The sequence below is a fragment of the Pezoporus wallicus genome, unplaced genomic scaffold (assembly GCF_028554395.1).
Source record: "Pezoporus wallicus isolate ANWC-B61680 ecotype Strahan unplaced genomic scaffold, APGP_CSIRO_Pwel_v1 contig_9584, whole genome shotgun sequence".
Taxonomy (NCBI): domain Eukaryota; kingdom Metazoa; phylum Chordata; class Aves; order Psittaciformes; family Psittacidae; genus Pezoporus; species Pezoporus wallicus.
The window spans coordinates 494991-518161 of NW_026640928.1; the positions used below are offsets into that span (position 1 = coordinate 494991).

Genomic DNA, 23171 nt, shown 5'->3' on the forward strand with positions numbered 1-23171 from the left:
TTTGGGAGCCATAGATGTAAGAGACTGACAAGAATGGAAGCTGGTTAGCCACAAAGCCAAATCTCAGCCCCTAAATTTGGGGTACGGGGATTTATGGCTCTTGCTGCGTCTTGTAGCTCCTTTGGATGGGGTGAGGGGATGCAGCATCCACCGGCGTGCAGCATCCTCCCGGATGCGTCGTGGCAATGCAGGGGGAAACGTTGGGTTTGGAGGCGTTTATAAAAAGCAAGCGTTGAGCACTCGGCGCCACGATGCTGGCACCCAGCTCGCAGCCCAGATGGGGGGAGATGTGTTGTTTTTGAAGAAATAGGGGGAAAAAAAAAGATGAGAAAAATAAAAAGAGCAACTCTAAAATAGCTCCTCGGAGGCTGTGTGGGGAGGGGTGGTTTCTGCCTGCCTGGGTGGGAGGAAAACTGGCAGCCTGCGAGGGGATGCTCAAAGGAGAGGTAGGCAGGACCTGCCCTCTCTCCCCATCATCCCACCCATGATCCCAGCCTCTTCCCACCCTGATGGTTCTTGGGGGGTTGAAATGGGAAGGGGAGAGTGCTGGGAGGGCCAGACCGGACTTGGATTGGTGTGGCCAAGGCACAGGGTCACTGTCCCCAACCCTTGAGGGGTTTCTGCAGCCCCTAAAATCTGTCTGCTTTGTGTCCCTGGATGGTAACGGGTGGTCCTTGTGCCACACATGGGCATGGTTATTGGCATGGTTATTGGCAGGGTCCTGCTGCTGCTGAGCTCCTTGATCCCCCCTGAAGGGATGGAGGTGCTGCCTTGAGAGGTTCCAGGCAGGAGATGGAGTCACCACTGCCAGGAGGTGACTGGGAAGTGCCATGATGTGGCCAGGAGATGCTGTGGTGTGGCTGGGAGATGCCGTGATGCGATCAGGAGGTGCCATGGTGTGGCCAGGAGAAGCTACAACGTGACCTGAAGGTGCTGTGGTGTGGCCAGGAAATGCCATGATGTGACCAGGAGGTACCACAGCATGGTCAGGATGCACCAGATGAGGTTGCAATGGGTGATCTGAGGAGCAGCCGAGCACTGGGGTGAGACAACATGGTCCCAAGCCACCACCTTGCTGCAGGAGGCACCTATTCCTCCATCCTCCAACCTGATCAGCCCTGTACCCCTATCACATCCATGGCAGCTCTGTGGGTGCCTTGGCTTTCTTTGGTCCCCGATGCTGGTGAGATGCATTGCACTTCAGGATACCTCTTCTTCTCCCTGTCTTTTTAATGCTCTCTCTTTGGGGGCTGCTTTCTTTGCTCCTCTAATGTGCTTCGATGGAAACCCCTGGAGAGCTGCCGGTACTCGGAGCTTGCCAGCAGCGACACATTAGGATCTGTCATCTGCTGAGCATTACCTGGGTTTAAATCTGTCTCTTTGGAGCCACGGAACTGCATAAGAAAATATTAAAGTAAACAATAAGTGGATTTACACAAATGCGACTGATTTCCATATTTTTCATCACTTCATTTTATTACTGGGTTTACTGATACGCTCATTTATTTATAGGGCAATCCAGTATTGATTCATTCCAATGCACCATGCATAAACACATAAAAGAGAGTGATAACAATAGGAATACATTTCCAGTCCTTTAAATACTGCATTTTTTCCAATAGTCCTCATTAGATCCGCTGCAAGGATTGAGCTATGTCCTTTGGGAAGCCCCAGCCCCTCCGCCCAAGTGGCTCTGGATTTATGGGGGTGTAAAGGAGAGCAGGATGCAATTCCCGGCTGACAGCAGCCGCTTCCCGGGCTCTGCCGCCTTCCCCCAACCCCGGGGTATCTTTTTCACGGGAGGTTTTGGGGGATTTTATCCCAAAAGGTGGATGCTGCACCCCCGAGGTTGGGTTTCTGGGCTGCTTCAGTGTGGGATGGACACCAGAGCGATGCTGCTTCTCCTGGGATGAGGCTTGCTGGGGCCTGGGGCCTTTTTCTCCACCCTTCTTTCCCCATTTTTTCCCCTCTTTTTTTCTCTTCTCTATTTTTGCCCTCTTCTTTTGTCTCTTTTTTTTTAAATTTTTTCTTTTTTTTCCCTTTTTTTTCTATTTGAAAACATTTTCCCCATCCTTTCCCTCCTTTCCCCTTTCTTTTCCCCCCTTCTCCTCCCACTTTTGCCCTCTTTCTCCCTTCTTTTTCCCTCTCTTTTCCCTATTTTTTCCCCTCTTTCCCCTCCTCCCCATCCTTTCCCGTTTCATTCTCTTTTCCCTCTCTTCCCCCCTTTTTACCCCATTTTTTCCCTCTTTCCCCTCTTCCTTCCCCCTTCCTCACATTTTTAACACACTCCAGTACATTTTTCCCCACAAACCTCACTTCCCACCGCTCCCCATGAATATTAACAGGGAGAGCAGAGCTCTACATCACCTGCATCACGGGAAGGAGCCCGTGGAAGCGTGGTGACGGATGGCGAGCGCTCCCCCTCCTCTCCTGCTTGTAAATGGGAAGGGGAAAAATAGCATCTTGAAATATTAACCCAGGTGGGGGCATATGGGCTGTTCAGGCCGTTTCTCTCTGCCATTCCCCAATGCATCTCATATACATTTAGGCTCCTGCATCCTTCCCATATATATTTTTCTCCTCAAGGAAGGAGAAGCAGGGCCAGGAGGATAAATTGTGACTGCAGAGAATAAACCCAGCTTTTATTCCCCACTCTGATGAGCGAAAGGGCAGTTTCTTTCTCTCCCCCAAAGCCGCCCGTGACGGCAGTTTAATGGCAACAGCTTGAGACGGACAAAGTTTGAATATCCTTGCGACGGAGAAAAGAGCAAAGCGAAAGCCCTGCTAATTACAAAAGTTGCTTTATGAAAGATAATTCAAAGCAATAATTTAGCAAACATAATCAAGTAGCGCAGATGGGGATTTTGATGAATAGTTTGCAACATGCAATTAGCAGCTCTTGCAGTTACATATCATTAACCCTCAGAGCACAAAAATTATTTTCTCATTATTAGATGAAAAGGTAAAATTAAGCTGACTAGACAGTAAAGGAACAAACTACAATTAATTACCTTCATTTATTACAGTCATTATTTTAAACTTTTTTTTTCCTTTTACTCTGATAGATAGATGAAAACATCTAAATTAAAAGTTTTGTTCTGCTAAATGGGAGGTGAAACTTTGCGATGCTCCGGGTGCACCCGCATCCCAGCTCCATCCTGGACCCGGGGACCAGTTGGGACCCCATCATCACCCTGCTTCGTCTGTGCCAGCAGTGCTGAGCCCCGCTCATCCCTGCCCATCTCCTGGATTGCTGCCACCAGCCACATAGGGAATTCTGTGTATTCTTGCAGGAAGAGGATGTTGGGGGCTTGCAGGAAATCTGGGAGTGAGCCCATTCGGGTGGCACCTTCTCATGCTGATGGTCAGAGATGAGCCTGTTCCTTCGAGCCGCCATGGGTTCGATGCTGAAGCCTTTCGTTTCGGTGTGTGCGTCGGTAGCAGATGGTTTGGAGTTGCCAACTGTCAGCAAATGCATGGAAAAAAAAATAAAGGAAAAATGAAAGGGAAAAAAGAAGAAAAAACCTCAACTAAAGCAGTGAAAAAAGGTACTAAATTGTGATGATGGGGATGGTAAAATAAGCTTGAAATATTTTCCTTTCCTGCTGTGTGACTGGAGGCTGCAGCTCACCTGGGGACGGTGTTGGGAGGAGGCAGGAGGATGCTCCTGCCCGGCAGCGTGCTGGCAGGGCCAGCGCTGAGCTGGGGGCTCAGCCCAAGGAATCCTGCAGTGCATGGGAATGGGAGAGCTCCAGTATCTCCTCCTGGAGCCAGCCAGGCTGGGATGCTGCGGGAAAAGGTGGGGGAAAACTAACCTAATGAGCCAAGCATCATCTGCCTCAAGAACTTTGCCAAAGCATCATTGGACTTGTCAGGGAGTATTACAACAAAATTAAGAACCAGCAGTGATTTTCCTGCATTCGGGATCCTTTGCTTTATAAAGTAAATTATTAATGCATTTTTTTCCTCCGTTAAGCAGTTATTTGCTGCAGTCTCGGTATATTTCTCATTAGAAATAACATCATCTGAAGAACTTCTATTGATTCTTTTTCCCCCCCTTTTTTTTTAATCTGCGAGTCATGAACGTGAACAACATATTTCTGTGATGTTCCCTTTAACTAGAATTCTCAGGCTTTATTTTTATATTATTGATCTTTTTTGACATGAATTGCTTTTTGGCCTTGTGAGAACATTGGGAGCTGCTTCTGCCTTTGGAGGGATGGGCATGGGGGTGCAGCAGGAGGCAGGGTAGGTGTGAGAGGGATGTGTGATAGGACCGTTGTGTGCAGTGGGTCTGTGCGTGTGCAAGGGGTCTATGGGTATGCAATGGGTCTATGGTTATGTAATTGGTCTATGGGTATGCAGTTGGTCTGTGTGTGTGCAATGGGTCTATGGGTATGCAATGGGTCTATGGGTATGCAAGGGGTCTATGGGTATATAATTGGTCTGTGTGTGTACAGTGGGTCTATGGGTATGCAATGGGTCTATGGGTGTACAGTGGGTCTATGGGTATGCAATGGGTCTGTGGGTGTGCAATGGGTCTATGGGTATGCAATGGGTCTGTGTAGGTTTGCAAAGGTTCTCTGGGTATGCAACAGGTCTGTGTATGTGTGCAATGGGTCTATGGGTGTGCAACGTGTCTATGTATATGTGCAATGAGTGTGTGTGTGTGTGATGGGCTTGGGTGTGTGATGGGTCTATGGCTGTGCAACAGGGGTGTGTGTGTGATGGGTTTGTGGATGTGTGATGGGTCTTACGGGAGTGCAATGAGTTCTTGAGTGCACAATGAGTTTGTGGGTGTGCAATGGGTTTGGGTGGGTGTGCAAGAGGTCTCTGGGTGTGCGATGCAGGTATGTGCGGATACGTGATGGGTCAATGTGGGTGCGTGATGGTCTTGTGTAATGGGTGCATGATGGGTCCATGTATGTGTGTGATGAGTCCGTGTCCATGTGCAGTGGGTGTGTACATGCGTGCAATGGGCACATGTGTGTGCACCATGGGTTTGTGTGGATGCACAATGTGTGTGTGATGGGTTTGTGTTGTAGGTTTACATGCGTGCGATGGGTTTGTGGGTACCTGCAAGGGGTCTGTGGGTGTGCGATGGATCTGTGCTTGGCTGTGACAGGCTCGTCCACATGCAGTGGGTCTCTGTATGCGTGATGTGCACATGTGATGGGTTTAAGGGGTTATTTGGATACGGGACGCCGGGGAGGCAGAGAAGGATGAGGTGGGAAGCAGAGAGAACCCAGATCCTTCCCCTGGGGCTGGCTCTCCCCCCTCGCCCCTCCGCATCCCTCCCGTTTCTCCCCAACTTCTTTACACATCAGCAAAAAAAAAAAAGAAAAAAGAAAAAAGCAAGGAAAAATAGCAAAAAAAGCCTTGAATGAATTTTTTCATCAGTTTTCTTCAGCATTTGGGGTCTCTGCTGCCGCTTTCTCCCCCGACAGCTGTTCCTCTCCACTGAAAAAAGAGCTCATTTGTGGTTTACTGCCACCAGTATTTAGATGGAAATAACCCACTACTTATCCTGCACTCGATCTCATGGATATAAGAATAAACTCACCGCCGGTGCAATGCAAATCCCGCGCCTTTGGAGAGGAGCTGCTCAGACAGTGGGTGCTCACCGCCGTGCCGGGAGGAGAACCGCCTGCGCCGGGGGAGTTTTACCACTTTGTCACTCAATTATAGGAATATTGCTGCTTCCAAATGTTTAAAAAGTTGGCTTCGGAAGGTATAATCATGGCACAGAGGCCAGCCTGACAATAGTAATTAATTAGGCTATTACGCATTCCACAGTGATAATTGCTTTGCTGGAAAGTCACCAGCCATGAAAAGGACCCAGCGCGTAAATGTAATTTATCACACGGCGGCGATCCCGCGCCGCTGCCGTGCCTCACCTTGAGCCCGGGAATGCTGCCGAGGGAGGTGGAAGGGGGGAGAAAATAGGAATTAATAGCACATGGATCCGTAATGCGGAGGCAGAGCGGTTGTGGTGGGCTCGCCATTGCTGCTGGGCATGGTGGTGATGACGGGAGTAGGGATGATGCCATCCCGACCCCACCGTGCTTGTGGCGATGTTCAGCTGTCCTGGTTTTAGCCATTTTCTGCTCTTTTCAGCAGGATGCTGGTGATGTTGCCCTCTTGGATGGGGTTTGGTCCCCAAGGAAGGAAGGATTTGGGGGGGGTTTATTACAAACCCCTGATTTTGGGGCTGATGTGGGCTTTTTCTGCTTGTTTGTTCAGCTCTATGTGAGAAACAACAGTGGTTTCAGGGTGAGGTGTCCCTGTGCAAGACTTGGAATCTTCCCTGGCATTTTGGTGAATTATCCCCATCTGGAAAAGGTCATTGAAAAATTGAAATACCTATTTATTTGTATCCATATTTAAAACATTACCTGAAGTTTATTGGGCCCAAGATGCCTTGCCTGAGGGAATGGCCCCAAAAGCCTCCCCAGCAGCAAACTATGGGTCCTGTGGCTCCAGTTAGGATGCTGATGGTATAGTTAATGGGGGGGAAGATGGGCTGAGTGGATGGTCAACCCCTCGCAAGTGCCAGGAGGAAACCTAGATCCATCCCCTGTGGTCCTCCTCTCCCATTCAACATCCCAAGGATGCGGGAAGTGGGGATGATCACACAGCGCTGATGCCGTGGAGCACCCCAGCACCGCTGTGTCTCTGCATCCTGCCAGACACCCTGGCAAAGCTCCCTGTGCCACCCCACCACCGCGTGGTGTCGGTGCGTTCAGCAGCCGCAGTGCTGTCCTGCTGCAATGCACAGGCAGTGCCGCTCACCGGCTGCTTTCTGCCCCCCCCACTATTCCCCACTTCATTATTATTATTTTAAAGCACCCTGAAGCCAGGTGGTTTTTTGCAGAACACTGAAGAAAAGCCCCCAAATTCCTCCTGTGCTGGAAACGTGGCGCTGAGAAAGTAGGTTTGTGTACGAGACGCTATAAAAAGCCCAGCTTATACAATTTTAACAATAGAAAAATGATCTTTGTGCTCCAGTGCCTGCGAGCTTGGAAGGAGAAGGCGGTTTGCTCAGGTGGCTGTTGGGTTACAAATGAGTGGTTTGCTTTGGGTTTGAATGACAAGCAATGGAGAGCTCTGGCTGGAGGGAAAAGACGCTCCGCTGCGGGAGGCGTGAAGTTTGGGCTTTGTTTGATGATTAGTCCATTGGTGGCTTAAATGTGTTTTGATTGACTCACCCATAGTGCATCTGCCAGCACCGAATGCTGGTGGGCATCTCACCCTCCATCACGGGATGGTGTGGGTGCCCAGTTTGGATCAAACTGGGCATGGAGTCATAGACTGGTGTGGGTTGGAAGGGACCTTTAAGCTCATCCAGTTTCAACCTTCCACTAGAGCAGCTTGCTCCAAGCTCCTGTGTCCAACCTGGCCTTGAGCACTGCCAGGAATGGAGCATTCACAACTTCCTTGGGCAGCCTGTGTCAGCGCCTCAGCACCCTCACAGTAAATAATTTCTTCCCTATATCTATCCTAAATCTCCCCTGTTCAAATTTGAACCCGTCACCCCTTGTCCTATCACTACAATCCCTGATGAAGGGTCACTCTCTAGCATTCTTGTAGCCCCCCTTCAGATGCAGTAAGGCTGCTATAAGGTCTCTACACAGCCTTCTTTCTCCAGGATGAACAGCCTCAATTTCCTTAGCCTGTCATTGTCTTAGCCTGCATTTTCCAGCTGGGAATGGGTTGCCTCCATCCCCAGCTCCTGCCCCTGAAGCAGCAGGGACACAGAGGTCTATGTGTCCCACCGGTGCCCCATTCCACAGCAGAGTGTGCCCGGTGGGCAGCAGCTCCCACCCTGAGGTGTTGTCACGCCTTGAAAAATTAAGGTGTGTAAATGATTCATGCTCATAAATGTTGGATGGAGCGTGCGGCAGATTGAGATGCTGTTCCGTTATTAGCGATGCAGCACACCGGCTCCCCACCACCCACCCGGCGCGAGCATCGCCCGCAGCCAAGGGGGACAGGGACGTGAGATGGAGGAGATGTCCCAGCCCTGGTGCGAGCATCGCTTCTGGCCCAGCATCATGCTGGGAGCGTGGCTGGGGAGGGCTGTGTGGTGAACCCAACAGCAGGCGAGCTGCTTTATTTCTTATTGAAGCACCAACATTAAATTATAATTTTCATTTACTCAGAGCACATCAATGATTTAGGGCAATGTGACGTGGCCGCGGTGCAAGGAGTTTAGCCAAAGGCAGTGAGCGGCCGTGCGGGGCATGGGGTGGATGCTTGGTGGGACCCATGAGCCCGTCACGGGTCGCACCAGTGCATCAGAGCCAGTTCCCTCCTCCGAGCCCATCTCTGACCCCCGTTTCCCGTCTCCCTGCAGGTGATTGCACTTAGTAAGAGAAGCAAGGAGGCTGAGACGGCTTTCCTGAGCGTTTACAAGCACTTAATCGAAGCTCCAGGTAAGCAACACGGTGGTGACCTGGCTGCCTAACGCGTTGCGTGCCGAGAGGAGCCAGCGAGGACCGGCCGTCCCCGTCCCGCTGCGGCTGGTCTCACCGACCTCGGCTCGCGCATGGTGCTCTGGAGATACCAGCGGAAGAGAGGAGTGGAAACAGCTTTTGCCATCGCTGTGTTTCAGCCCCTGAGCCAAATGCATCTTGACATTAGGAAAGGAATACATTTGCTCAGCCCTTGTAATAACACTGCGGCTATCCCCAGTTGTCTTTTTGACGGTAAGTTAACCGAAACGGCCGAGCGCTGGCTCTCAGCACGGCTCCCGGCACCGCCTGTGCCTCGGGGATGGCTTCCCCTCTATCACCACTGTGCTCAAAGCCTTGGGAGGGGGAAACTGAGGCACAGGGCAGCCCTGAGGCTTGTGTTGGCATAATGTGAGGGGATGGGATCCCCCTCCCCATTGCTCCCCACTCCTCGCCGTGGGCTCTGCTGTGCTCTGAGCCAGGGTTTGGCTGCTCAGGGCATAGAGCATCCCTCAGCATGGTGAGGATGGAGAGCTGCGAACGGCTGAAGATGCTCAAAAGGGCTCCTGCAGGGCCACTAATTCATTTTCCAGACATTTAGGAATAACAAAATGTTTTAATGATTTCTTAGGGGAATTAGGGAGACGTATTTTTGTCCTCATTAAATTTTCTCCTGTGCTACAAGAACCAAATGTCAGCTCGGTTTCCAGAACCCAGTTATCTTCCCTCCCCACCTCCCCTCGCTCACCCACCATGCTCCTGCTGCTTGCACACGCATGCACACGGATGCACACACATTCACACACATTCACACCTCAGAACTGCTCCCTTCTGGTCTCTGCCCCCCTCTTCGTCCCTTCTCTCCATCCATCTTCCGCTCCCCTCTTCCCTTCTGCTCCCCAAATCGTTCTGTCCCCGTCTGTTACATGTCCATGTGTCTCTTGACAGGCGAACTCTTTGTGGAATACTTTACAAGCCCCACATAAGTCCTGATTCGACAATTTTTGCTTTGAATGGCTGCTGTCAACACAAATCTCTGGCAGAGACTGTAACGGAGCCTGATTGCTCAGCAAGTATTTTGATAAGTGAGCTGGCTGTGTGTCTGTAATTACGGGAGAAAACCGTAAATCTTTTGGATATTGTTCACACAGATGTGGCGTGAAGGGAAGGGGGGGAAGCAGTAAAATGTGTTAAAAGCATAATTAATGTCATTGTTGTTGGGGATGATTTGATTTAAGGCTGGCTTTGCCTCGTGGAGGGATGTGTAGGGCACCGGTGGATGCGTTTGAGCAGGTTGGGATGGGGCGGTGGACGAGGTGATGGCCCAGGGGAGAGGTGATGGCACTGGGGATGTGCTGTGGAGGTACCATGGATGTGCTGTGCATGCACAGGGAGGCACCAGGGGTGCACCATGGGTCCGCTCTGCTCCTCTTGGACCTGGCTATCATCATGGACCAAATGTCACCCTTCAGCCCCACAGCGCAGAGACCTCCCCTGAAAGCTGGATCAAGCAGCCAGGCCCTGGCACAGGGATGAGCTGCTGGTCCCCAGGGACACGGATGCTTCCCTGGAGCTGTGCGTGCTCAGGAGAGGGTGATGAGCTCCCAGGGCACCTCCTGCCCCATCCCACCATCACACAGTGCCTTGAGCAGCTCCAGTGGCTGCAGGGTGCTGCGGTGGGGGTGTCCGGGGGGGGGTCTGCTGGTGGCTCAGACCCCATCTAGCAGGGGAAAGGCCCTGGTGCCAGGGCTGGAGACGCCAGGAAGGTCCCCTGCCCACCGCCCTGTCCCTGCTGCAGCAGTACTGGTGCCACTAAAGGACAGCCAATAACGCCAGCTAGTGGCAGCACTTATAATATCTATAGAAGCACAATATATATAGTTACATGTATACAAATACACAGATATGTATATATACAGTGGGCGAGTGATAGATAAGCAGGTTCTGCTCCGCTGGCTGTGCTGTCGGGTGGGCAATGGTGCAGCTCCTGAATGTGTGGGAGCTGCTGCGGGTGGATGCACTGCTGGAGCATGAGGAGCATGAGGAGCTCCAAGGTCCTGTTTTGGCATAAGCCTCTCTTGTGTCACCCATCACAGCTCGGGGCCATGACCCACAGAGGAAGGGACCATCCCCGGTGTCATGGGCAGTGTTCTGAGCCCTCCTGTGGCTCAGAGAGTGATGGCATCCATGTACCTCGGTGTGAGCAGATGATGTGCTTGGTTTGGGGTATATTCTCTCTCCAGCCCTGCAATAGGGAGGTTGGAGAGCTGGTTTGTCCACCAGCAGCATGAGCAGGGTGCAGGCGTGGCATGAGCTTGGTGCCTGCTTCCAGTAGCTCCTTAGTGGTGGCCCCCATAGACAAGGACAGAACTTTCCCACGGGATGGGCAGCGTGGTGTTAGCATGATGGAATTAATCCAGCCAGGTGTTTTGCATCAGCGCTGCCTCACCTGATACAGGAAGTGGAGCTGAAGCGCTGCTTGCTGTTTCCCCTTCTAAAAGCTCCGTTCCCAACCACTTCATCCTGGGCTTTTGGCTCCAAATGGGAAGCAGCGCGCTGGGGGATTGCCCTGGTTGTATTTCAGCAGTGGGACTGCTGCTCATGGGAGTGAAAATGCTGACCCTGGAGGCTTTATCACCTAGGCCAGTTCCTCCCATCTTCTTCCTCATCATAGAGGTGAGAGGAGCTGCCGGTGTGGATCGAACAGGGCTTGCCCTGGTGTTTATCCCTGTGGAGATGGCTCAGGGGCTGGCACGGAGCATCCTGTCAATGCCCCAGGGCTGGGGGAGTGCAGGGGGACCCCCGACCCCTGCAGCCTGTGAGCTGGGGCCCTGGAGGGCTGGGTTTAATTAACTATATCGTTATCTCATCTCATGTACTTATGGGTGTTATTAATGGCTGTGAGTGCATCCGGTCTGGTTCCGGGCTGTGCTGCATCACCACGACCCTCTGATGGTTCACTCCTGTGTCCTAGGATGGGGAACCAACTGTAGGATACTGAGCCAAAGGATGCCAGGAGCAGCCCGGGAAGGTCCCAGCTGGACCTGAGTCCTCATTTTAGTGCCAAAGCCAGCAGTGTCCTGGCTCAGTACCCGCTCTGGATGCATCCTCATGGCCAGCATCTGGGCACAAACCTTTTATCCCAGCCCATCCATGGAGTCTCTGTGACATCCAGCAGAAAGAAGGGAGAACATTCCCTATGGAGAAGGATGCTCCAGGGGCTTTCAGCATTAGCACATGGGGTCTGGTACTCACTGGTCCTGCAGGGAAGCCACGTGGTGGGTGCTGCAGTAGGACCCTGCACCCCATGGTCAAAATGCTGTTGGATGGCAGGGCAGTAGAAGAGCTGTTCTGTGTCCCATTCCGAGCAGTTGTTTGATTTCTTTTCCATCACCATTATTATTTTTCACCCTTGGATGCCTGCCATGCATCCCTGATGTACAGTAGCACGCACGGCTCCGTCCCACTTCCCTGTTTGTCTAACTTTTTGACCCTGGAGAATTCAAATCTATTTTCTTTCCTCTTCAAAGAAGGAGAAAAAAACCCACCCCACCAAACCTATATTAACCTGGCTCAATAGGAGGCATTTTCTTGAACTTATTAAAAAATCCAGACTTGTAAATTAATTTGTTCATGTTGTACAATGGCAGTGCAGATGGACTCATTAGCATGCACACAACAAATAATTATAGATGAATTTTTAGCTGGCCTGCTTAATGGGCTTGCTGGGTTAATTATGTCAATGTATAATTACATCAGCCCTGGGAGACATAATGGCACACCCTGCTGAGCAGACACTAGCTAATGATGGTGTAATGCTGACAGAGGGAAGACGGACGGCTCTGAATGCACCTGCTTACCTCGGCACAAACCGCCATTGTCTGCGCCCAAACGGGCCGGCGCTGGTGGCACTGGGGCCACTGGTGCTGTGGGTACCACTGCCTCGCTCATGGAGGTGATGCTCCCTCGTAGCCTTGCCAGTCCACTGGGGATGGCGATGGAAAGCGCAGGGCTGAGGGGTGTGCCCGGGGTACTTGGTACCCCGAGGGGTTCCTCAGGGCGAGGAAGGCACCCGCTTTGGTTATGAGTGTAATGGGGGTGGTGAGGAGGGTGGGCATTGGGTCTGCAGGGAGGAGGGAGAGGGCTTGTGGTGGGCATCCCTTCTGCTCACCACTGCATCCCGTGTCCCGCAGATCCTGCTCCTGTGCTGGAGGCCGCGCGGAGCCTGGAGGACCGGCTGCAGCAGCTCCAGCGCCTCGAGCCTGAACCTTCTCACCTGAAGGATCTCAGCCGCCCCTGGAAGAAGCACCCGGAGCTCATCAGCACCAAAGGTACCCCCTGTCATGGCCGTTCCTTCAGATGAGGGTGGCAGCAGTCCCAAATGGGTTCCCTCTGAGCATCCCTGGGGCATGGGTTGGGTCTCAGGGCCAGGACCTGTCCCGTGGTCCCTGGTGGCCGCTGCTGCTGTCCCCTGTGCAGCTGTATGAAACGTGTCCCCCCGCAGAGCGCAGGGAGGGGACGTCGCCGGCAGTGGCCGAGCCCCCACAGCCTGGCATCGAGGGCAAAGCACCGTGCACAGAGACCCTGCTGCAGAGCAATGAGGCAGAACAGCAAAAGTACGTGAGTACCGGGGACGGGGTCCTCTTGGGGTGCTGCGGGGTACGTGGTTCCTGCTCCCGCATGGGGACGTCTGTCCATCCTTCCCTCTTCTCCTTCCCTTTGCACCTCCTTTGTGGACACATCCTGTCTAGAAACCTGGTACACATTCTTAGGCATCCATCTGTCCATCCATCCATCCCATGTGGGTTTTGGGCAGTGGCAGGCATGGGCAGATCCCTCCAGCACACCCTTTACACCGTCTCCCTGGCACGTGGCTTTGCTCAGACAGAGGGGTTAAGTCCAGGTCGTTGGATGAACCTCATTAAATGGCCTTTTAATTTGGAGGCTCCCGGTTTTCTCAGGGCCTTCATTGTTATTCCTTAACACGCTGCAGCGGGAAACAAATGAGGAATCTTTAAACCCTAAATTGCAGATCTCTGCGAATAAGTTCCTGCAAGTGCGGGCTATAAATAATGCAGAATAACTTTTCCCTGATTGCTTCCCCCTCCTCCAATTAATTACAGGCGGGGTGGGCTGCCGTCGGAAGGGGTTCAGCCATGGGGAGCAGGGACCATTTTCAGCCCAAAGCAAATTCCTTTACATCTGGGGCAAGGCAACTCTTAACATCAGGGGGTAACATGGCTTGAACACGTCCTGGCATCCTCTGGTGGGTATTTCCTTGGTGTCACGGAGTGATGGGGTAGAGGAGGGGATGCAGCGAGGGGGTCTCTGTACCTTGGGGGCTGTGGCATCAGCAGCTCACTGGTGCCCGTGTCTCATAGGGGACTGCAGGAAGCACAGGTCACTTTGGCCGCTCGGCTTGGGGAGGCAGAGGAGAAGATCAAAGTGCTCCATGCAGGTAGGGGGGCCGGGGCAGGGGCTGCTGGCCGTGGGGGGCCAAGCCCCAACCCCATGGCTCACCCTCCTCTTCCTCTTCCCAGCGCTGAAGGCCACCCAGACGGAGCTGCTGGAGCTGCGGTGTAAATACGACGAGGAAGCTGCATCCAAGTGAGTCACTGGCAGTATCTGGTTGTGTGGGGAGGCTGTTGGTGTGCCAGAGGCTGAGCCGAGCTGCCTGCAGCAGCACCAGGACAGCCCCACGGTGCTGCCAAGTGACTTGAGGAGCTGAGATACTTTAAGCATCCCAAGTCACGGGGACTCCCTGTATCTAAGATGCTGCGGCACCTGCAGGAGCTCTCGCCCTCCATGGAGGGCTACGATTGTGCCTCCATGCTGGCTGACACCTCTTGCTTTCTCATCACAGGGCAGACGAAGTAGCCATGATCATGACAAACCTGGAGAAAGCCAACCAGGTGAGCCAGGAGCGGGCTTTCCAGCCAGCACAGGGCACGTACACTGCTCCCCTTCCATCACATTGGGGCTGATGGGCTTTGCCCCTCAGAGCATGCACCCACCATAGCATCCCAAGCATCCATGTGGCCTTGCTGTCCGTCCTGGAAAACAGAAGGGATTCCCAGGCTCTGGGACTGGGAAGCCCTATAAAGGATGGTGGCTCTGGTTTCCTTTGCCTGGTGGCTCCTCCAGCCCAGCCCAGTGGGACCCCCTGTGCCCTATGTTGATGCTCACTGGTGTGTTTGGGCTTCTGCCAGGTTCCATTCTGGCTGCTGGAGCTGATGTTTGTCACCTCCAGCCTCTCCTGGGCATTTCAGAGCACACCCACAGCACCCTGGTGCTGGTGTCTGGTATAATTACCTCCAGTCCTACCCATTCCTATCCATCAGTTTTACTTCATTCTGAAATCGTAGGGCCAAATAAATGCGCATGGGTAATAAAAGAGGCTTAAAGAGCAGTTTGCATGTAAATAAGGCCTTTGGGGTGGAAAAAAAACAGTGTCCTGGACGTGGTCTGCGGGCAGCGTCCAGGGATTGGGATCAGGATGTGGGGAGAGGAAATACGCGGAGACCTTATGGTGACGGTGGTGGGAGCAGGATGCTAGGGAGGGACGTGCGTCCTGGAGCCCCGCTGGGCGCTGTGCGGGGTGGGACGAGCTGGGGGTGCGTGTCCTGATGCTCTTTGTGCTCTCCTGCAGCGAGCGGAGGCGGCGCAGAGGGAAGTGGAGAGCTTGCGGGAGCAGCTGGCGGCTGTGAACAGCTCCCTGCGCCTGGCCTGCTGCTCCCCGCCGGGCGCTGCTGGGGTGAGGGCACCCCTCTGGCACAGCAGCACCCCCAAACCAGCCAGGAGCACCCCTCGGGCACAGCAGCACCCCCAAACCAGCCAGGAGCACCCCTCTGGCACAGCAGCACCCCCAAACCAGCCAGGAGCACCCCTCGGGCACAGCAGCACCCCCAGACCAGCCAGGAGCACCCCTCGGGCACAGCAGCACCCCCAGACCAGCCAGGAGCACCCCTCGGGCACAGCAGCACCCCCAAACCAGCCAGGAGCACCCCTCTGGCACAGCAGCACCCCTAAACCAGCCAGGAGCACCCCTCGGGCACAGCAGCACCCCCAAACCAGCCAGGAGCACCCCTCGGGCACAGCAGCACCCCCAGACCAGCCAGGAGCACCCCTCGGGCACAGCAGCACCCCCAAACCAGCCAGGAGCACCCCTCAGGCACAGCAGCACCCCCAAACCAGCCAGGAGCACCCCTCGGGCACAGCAGCACCCCAGCAGAGCTGCCAGCATCCCTCGAGGCCAGCAGCACCTCACCACCATGGCTGGCAGCACCCCTCATGTCTGGGAGCATCTGTCATAGCCAATAGCATCCCATCACACTTGGGAGCACCCTGTCATAGCTAGGAGCACCCCATAGCAGCCAGGGGCACCCTAGCACGCTCAGGAGCATCCCACTGCACTGAGGAGCACTCTATTGCATTCAGGAGCACCCACTGTATTCGGGAGCAAGCCCAAAGTGCCTGTGACCAAGGCATTTTTCCACTGTGGGGTGTAGCATTGGCCATGTCCTATCTGCAGTCCCAGCCTCCTATGGGAGAAGGGGAACAAGCACCCCATGGCAATGAGCAGATGTACCTGGGAGACCTTTAATTGCTTAGGAAGGGTCTGTCCCTCCCCAGGGCTGCATCACCCACAGCACTGAGTGCTGCGCTCCCCCGCTGCCCATGGGGACATGTCTAACGGGGAGGGCAGCCCTTGTCCCCACATTGGGTGACCGGGAGCTGACGGTGTCCCCTCTCCCGGCAGGACAAAGTGAACTATTCCATGTGCTCAGGGTCGAGGCTGGAGGCAGCGCTGGCTGCCAAGGACCGGGAGATCCTGCGGCTCCTGAAGGACGTGCAGCACCTCCAGAGCTCGCTGCAGGAGCTGGAGGAGTCCTCTGCCAGCCAGATCGCGGAGCTGGAGGGGCAGCTGGCTGCCAAGAATGAAGCCATTGAGGTGCGTCCTCGGGGGCTTCACAAGGAGGGGGGACGTGGGTCTGGGTGTGCACGGGGAGCCGGTGCGAGGAATCCCCCCCCTCTGCTCTGCAGAAGCTGGAGGAGAAGCTGCAGGCACAGGCGGACTACGAGGAGATCAAAACAGAGCTGAGGTATGGCTTGACCAGCACCCTGCCTGCTTGCCCCCTGCCCGGGCGGGTGCCGCGGGCATCCATGGCGCTCTTCAAGCATCCCTAACAGCTTGACAGCAGCAAGAAGCCATTCCTGCTGAGTCACCCCCTTGTCTCCCTCCCAGCATCCTTAAGGCGATGAAGGTGGCCTCCGCCAGCTGCAGCCTTCCCCAGGCAAGTGCCGCGGCGCGCGCCAGCACGCTCACCGGGCTATGGCGCCCGTGCCAGCCCTGCCGCCGGTGCCTCCGCCGCCCTTTCCCATCTCGGCTTGGCTCCTTGCAGAGCATATCGAAGGCAGAGGAGGCCCTGCTGCTGGGGAAGGAGGCGTTCTACCCCTCCCAGAAGTACCTGCTAGAGAAGCCCAGTCTGATGGCCAGCACTGGTAGGGTCCCTGCATCCCGCAGCAGCCGGGAGCATCCTTGGGAATGAGGGTGGAAAGGCAGGATGCTGCCCTGGCTGTGGAGCCAACAGCAGGGGAGGGTTTGGATGCCACCTGGGGAAACTGATGCTCCACTGCAGGGCTGTTTCCCTCTCTCTCATTCATCTCTAGAAGAGGATCACTCTGAAGACGAGTCGGGGAAGGACTCGCTGGGCATGGAGCAGCCGTACCCATCCCCGCAGCACGCCCCGGCGGAAGAAGCCGCATCCCCCACTCCCATCCCACCTCTGCCCGGCCCTGGCTTGGCCCCCGATGGACCACGGACATTCTCCTTGTCCCCCTTCCCAGGGGGAGAGCGGCTTTCAGGGGACCCCAAGGCCCCCCAGCTCCCACCACCCTCCTATAAGGGCGAGAACACCGGTGTGGGGCCGCCTTTCCCCTCCGGCATCTTCGGTGCCAAAAGCAGCACCGCGCTCCCCGGTGTCACCGCGCCGGCCGCCAGCCCGCCTGGAGAGCCAACTGAGAGCAGCACCAACAGCAATGCTGAGGAGGAGCAGTTGGACACGGCCGAAATCGCCTTCCAGGTGAAGGAGCAGCTGCTGAAGCACAACATCGGGCAGCGGGTGTTCGGGCATTACGTGCTGGGGTTATCGCAGGGCTCCGTCAGCGAGATCCTGGCCCGGCCCAAGCCCTGGCACAAGCTGACGGTGAAGGGCAAGGAGCCGTTCATCAAGATGAAGCAGTTCCTCTCCGACGAGCAGAACGTGCTGGCCCTGAGGACTATCCAGGTGCGCCAGAGAGGTGAGTGGTTGGGGTGGCCCTGGCCAGCGGGGTCCTGCACTGGGATGCTGCATGTGGTACCATGGGATCCCATCCCGATGCATCCCGGTTCACCCCAGCAGCACCATGCCATGCAGGGATGCCCAGCAGCCTGGCATGACAAGACAGGCGGGGGGGACACACACAGGGTCACCAATGGCACTCAGGGATTGTCCCAGTGGTCTCCCATTTGCTTTGGGGTGGGATGGAAGCAGCTGCCAGTGGGATGGAGCCCTGGCAAACGGTAGCAATTAACAACAACCCACCCTTATGGAAGCTGCGTTTCCGGCCGGGCTTTGCTCATTTATTCTGACAAGTGCCATTAAATTATTCATTGGGCTGTTCCGTGGTGATGAATCAACGTGTTTGGGAATATTTTGTTCGAATAATGAAGTGTTGATGCTGCGGGACCTCGGCGCTGTGTCGGCACCACCATGAAATGGTGACATCTGGCTCCAGGGACAGTGGCAGCAGTGGCGGCTGGTCACTCGTGTCTCCTCAGTGGCACTGAGCACTGCAGGTCCATGTCCATGCTGGTGTTTCAGTCCAGGGGGCTCTGATTTATCCCTGGATCCAATCAAGCATTACCCCTTCACCCACACAAGCAGCGCCAGGGATGTGGGACAAGGTCCCTGTGCCCATGTCTCTGCTCAGCACCCTGCGTGCCCTTGGATGGAGAGATCAAGGTGGCTGGGAGCTGGGGCAACCAGGTCTTCCCGTGCTCCAGCAAGTGACTAATCGGGAGTGACATTTGTCTTAAAACCAGCATCCCTAAAAATAACTGAACATGAGGAGCAGTAAATACTTCTTGACATACAAGTGGAGCTTGTAAACCAGCGCCGGTGACAAAGCTGTTATCCTGCCTCTTTGATCAGGTAGCATCACGCCACGGATCAGGACACCAGAAACCGGCTCTGACGATGCCATCAAAAGCATCCTGGAGCAGGCCAAGAAGGAGATCGAGTCACAGAAAGGAGGTAGGTGCCAGTGTGTTGGGAGGCCCTTGGGGTGGCCAAGCCCCCACTTTGCACCCATGGGAGCAGCACCCAGAGGGGTACTTGTGGCTGCAGGTCCCATGGGGGAACCCATGAAACACCCACAAAACCAACAGAGTGTCCAGCACAGGAGTTTCTGCATCCCCTAGGAAACGTAATTCAGATCATGCCAAGCCTGGCACTCACGGTATTCCTGAACAGGGTGGCCCTGGGCACCCAGCATGGAGCAGCATTGGCATGGCCAAAATGGGCCTTTGGGGGCATTTTTCCCACTGACATCCATAGAGGAAATCTGGGGTATGGTGGGAAGAAATGCTGGTCAATAGGGATGGAAGATTACTCCCCATGCAGCAGCGCTTGCATCTGGGCTTTTGGAAACTTTGGATCTACCCTTTTCCTCCCCTGTGCCCCAAACCAGATGATTAAATGAGGATGCAAGATCCATCTGGCACAAAGAATCATTAAAGCAGCTGCGCTCGCAGTCAATTACAAGAAACGAAATACATTAGAACAGGTAGTATGCTGAGAAAGCAGAATCCTGGAGAATTGAATTAGACAGGAATGGTGGAAAAACAGACAGGGAAAACAAACATGTTTGTCTATTTCAATCTTTGGTAATGGGATTTATTTTGCAGTCGTCAAAAAGGAGGCTTTGAGCTTTGCGTCGCAGCTTTCGCTTTGTGGGTGCTGCTGGTCCTTCTGATCTGCACCCATGCCATAGAGAGCGCTCCAAATCCCTTTTCTCCTGCGTTGTATTATGGCCACATGGTAAAACAACGTTTGCTGCTCCTCGGGGCTCCCCTCACCCCTTTTCTTTCCAGGGGAACCCAAAACACCATCGGCATCGCAAGCAGTGGCCAATGGGGCAGGCGGCAGCAGCTCGGAAGATGCCATCAAGAGCATCCTGGAGCAGGCGCGGCGGGAGATGCAGGCGCAGCAGCAGGCGCTGCTGGAGATGGAATCGGGGGGCAGCGGGCGCCCCGGGGACACACCACCCACCGAGCGCTCCACGCTGGCCACTGTCAGCCAGAACATTGTCCCCACCTATGTCAAGCAAGAGGAGGGGAATGGGGCCAGCCCTGGCCCCCCACAGACACCCCTGGCTGTCCTCTCCCCCGCCGCCTTTGTCCAGAGCATCATCCGGAAGGTGAAGTCGGAGATTGGCGATGCCGGCTCCTACTTTGACCAGCACTGGGCATCGGAGCGGAGCCTGCTCAGCCGACCTTACACCTCTGTCTCGCCTTCACTGTCCTCCTCCTCCTCGAGCTACTCCAGCATGGCCAATGGTCGGGGCTGGCCGCGGGGTGAGCCCAGTGAAGGGGGCACCAATGAGGAGGAGCTGCCGCCGGCAGATGATGAGCCACACCGGCTCACCGAGGTGAAGGCAGAGGGAGCCGGCACGGAGCCGGCTGCTGGTGGTCGCCTCTCTTACTACCCCGCCTATGTGCCACGGACCCTGAAGCCCACGGTGCCGCCGCTGACGCCGGAGCAGTACGAGATGTACATGTACAGGGAGGTGGACACGCTGGAGCTGACCCGGCAGGTCAAGGAGAAGTTGGCCAAGAACGGCATCTGCCAAAGGATCTTCGGAGAGAAGGTACCAGCCTGGAGAAAGGGGGTCTGTTGTCCCCCTTGTTCCATGACCCCAAGCCCTGGGCTCGTTAGGGGCCTCCGCCAGCTCCTCTGAGGGTGGCCACTCTTCCCAGTGGGTTTCCTTTTGGAGGATGCCAAGTCCTCACGGTTTGACTCAACCCCAAATGGTCTCCCAGTGGTCATTACCAACTGGTTGAAGGTGCTTCCTACCAGAAACACCTTGTCCCCTGCGCAGAGCCCTGCAGGGACCATCCTCCCATCCCACTGGGTTTCCTAGGAGGGCCCACCATGGTCGCAGGACCTATGGCTGAGGCCAAGGGGTTTGGACATGCCATGGGGCCATGAGCGCAGCAGTGGGTGGCAGCCTCCCTCGGCATGGGGACCGAGGGCAGGCAGCAGCCCAGTGCTGGTGGGTGACACATGCACGGTCCCTAGGTGCTGGGGCTGTCCCAGGGCAGCGTGAGCGACATGCTGTCACGGCCCAAGCCATGGAGCAAGCTGACGCAGAAGGGTCGGGAGCCCTTCATCCGCATGCAGCTCTGGCTGACAGACCAGCTGGGCCAAGGCATCAGCCAGCAGCCGCCACCTTCCCAGGGTAAGTGCCACCGCAGTCCCTGCGGTCCCCAAGTGCCATCAGTGCTCCCAATGCTTCTGCATGCATTCCCTGCATCCCAGCACAGGGCAAGTTCATCCTCCTCCCACCCCAGCACTGGAAAGAGCTTCCTCAGCACCTACACCCCAGTCCTGGCAATCCCCTTTTATCCCCCTCTCCTCTAATGCATCCAGCTCATTTTAAACCCCCTTAATTAGTCACTTAGACAATTATGGGCTGTTATACAGATCCTCAAAAGTTATTTGGTCAGAAGGGGGGGTTGAAATTACCTACGTTAATAATAATAAAATAATAATAAAACCAGAAATCTTTGGCTTTGTGCCTGGCATAGATATAGATACAGATATGAAATAAAACTGGGTTTTATTTTATACATCAGTGGTGTTTTCTCTCCTTAATTCTTCCACTGGCTCCTCCTGCTTTGCCATAGCTGCTGGTGAGACTTTGCCAGCATCCCCAGAACATCCTTCCTGCTCCCGCAGGGTCCCTGCCCTCTCCCATCCCACCCCACCATCCCCGCTGACCCCTCTGCCCTGGTGTCACACAGCCAGCCCGGTGGAGCCCCAGCCGTCCCCCTCGCCGCCCCCCAGCCCCGCTGAGCACGAAAAGGGCTGCCAGGAGCCCCTCACCCTGGCCTTGGAGAGCAGCAAAGAAAACCAGCAGCCCGAGAGCCGGTCCACGCCTGCGCTGGGTGGGAAGATGTACCCCAACAGCCAGGGACCCGTGGGCATCCAGGAGATCGTCGCCATGTCCCCGGAGCTGGACACCTACTCCATCACCAAGAAGGTCAAGGAGGTCTTGACGGACAACAATTTAGGTGCGGATCCTCTCTCCGCCCGGGTTTTCGGGAGCTGCTGGTGAGGCTGCATGGATGCATCGCCCCAATTCCCGTAGCCACAGACCCCTCCTTGTCCTCTGTGGGTGCTCAGTGGGATCCCGGCATGCTGGGGAAGATGCTGGCTGGGAAGCGGGGGTGCTCCCGCTCCATGGGGGCACTGTAGCACCCACCACGCTGCTCTGCCCCGCTCTAACCACCTCTGCTTCTCCTCTGCCAGGCCAGCGGCTGTTTGGGGAGAGCATCCTGGGCCTGACGCAGGGCTCGGTGTCCGATCTCCTCTCCAGGCCCAAGCCATGGCACAAGCTGAGCCTGAAGGGGAGGGAGCCCTTCGTCCGCATGCAGCTCTGGCTCAACGACCCCCTCAACGTGGAGAAGCTGCGCGACATGAAGAAGCTGGAGAAGAAAGGTGAGGGCCAGGGTGGTGCAGCCCCAATGGGACCGGGGTGCTGGGCAAGCAGGGGGGCTCCCCGGGCACGCAGCTGGGTCTCCTCTCCTGCAGCCTACCTGAAGCGTCGGTACGGGCTGATGAGCGCCGGCTCGGACAGCGAGTCCCCCAGCGCCCGCTCCGAGTGCGCCAGCCCCAGCCTGCAGCCGCAGGACCTCAGCCTCCTCCAGATCAAGAAGCCACGAGTGGTGCTGGCCCCAGAGGAGAAGGAAGCCTTGAAGAAAGCCTATCAGCTGGAGCCCTACCCCTCGCAGCAGACCATCGAGCTGCTCTCCTTCCAGCTCAACCTCAAGACCAACACCGTCATCAACTGGTTCCACAACTACAGGTATGGGCGCTCCTGGGCTGTGGATATCTGATGGTGCTGAGCCACAAAGAGGGTGTTGTTGTTGCTCTTCCAGTCCTCCCAGTCCCTCTTGCGTAGATGGGAAGGTGCAGACCCACGCGTGGTGCTGGATTGCAGCTGTAATGCAGCATGCGCCCTGGTTGATGGGTAGGCAAGAGGTGTTGACCAGCTTGACCAAGTCGTGTTGAGCATCTAAAGCAATTACCATGCTCATGTCCACTTTCTCACTGGTGTGGGACACCACTTGCCGCTGAGCAGGAGCTCTGTTGTGGGTGCAGGAAAGCCTTATGGAGGCTCCTGGAGCACAGGATTCATCCCCACAGTGCGGGAACAGCACAGGCTTCATCCTTAGGCAGTGTTCTAGGTGCATACATGGCTCCTGGGTCCTCTCCAGGCGCACTCCAAGTGCTGCCAGCTCTGAGTCAACAGCCCAGATGATGTGTTTTGCTCCTTCCCCTATAGAAAACAGTATGAAAACATATACATTGACTAATGGTGTTTTCAAGCCCACAACCTTTCCACTCAAATGGTTCCAGAAAAGCCTGTAACGCAACTGCTCTGAAGAAACCT

The 23171-nt window shown here is 55.2% G+C and overlaps 1 protein-coding gene across 13 annotated transcripts in view; it reads left to right on the plus strand.

Annotated features, from left to right (window-relative positions):
* Positions 1-23171, plus strand: part of CUX2 (cut like homeobox 2) — a 64388-nt gene that overhangs the window by 38402 nt on the left and 2815 nt on the right. For 5 of the 13 annotated variants that reach the window (XM_057421263.1, XM_057421264.1, XM_057421260.1 and 2 more), the window contains 17 exons: positions 8357-8435; positions 12647-12784; positions 12958-13069; positions 13835-13911; positions 13994-14060; positions 14317-14365; positions 15103-15207; positions 16213-16404; positions 16497-16555; positions 16699-16955; positions 17124-17753; positions 18647-18748; positions 19588-20363; positions 20795-20954; positions 21520-21789; positions 22028-22216; positions 22310-22583. In XM_057421263.1, the coding sequence (XP_057277246.1) occupies positions 8357-8435; positions 12647-12784; positions 12958-13069; positions 13835-13911; positions 13994-14060; positions 14317-14365; positions 15103-15207; positions 16213-16404; positions 16497-16555; positions 16699-16955; positions 17124-17753; positions 18647-18748; positions 19588-20363; positions 20795-20954; positions 21520-21789; positions 22028-22216; positions 22310-22583 (3536 nt within the window). Of the gene's footprint in view, positions 1-8356; positions 9539-12548; positions 12785-12932; positions 13074-13834; positions 13912-13993; positions 14061-14316; positions 14366-15102; positions 15208-16212; positions 16405-16496; positions 16556-16698; positions 16956-17123; positions 17754-18646; positions 18749-19587; positions 20364-20794; positions 20955-21519; positions 21790-22027; positions 22217-22309; positions 22584-23171 lie in introns of those variants that run through there. The other 8 variants (XM_057421265.1, XM_057421266.1, XM_057421259.1 and 5 more) reach the window with 6 other exon arrangements.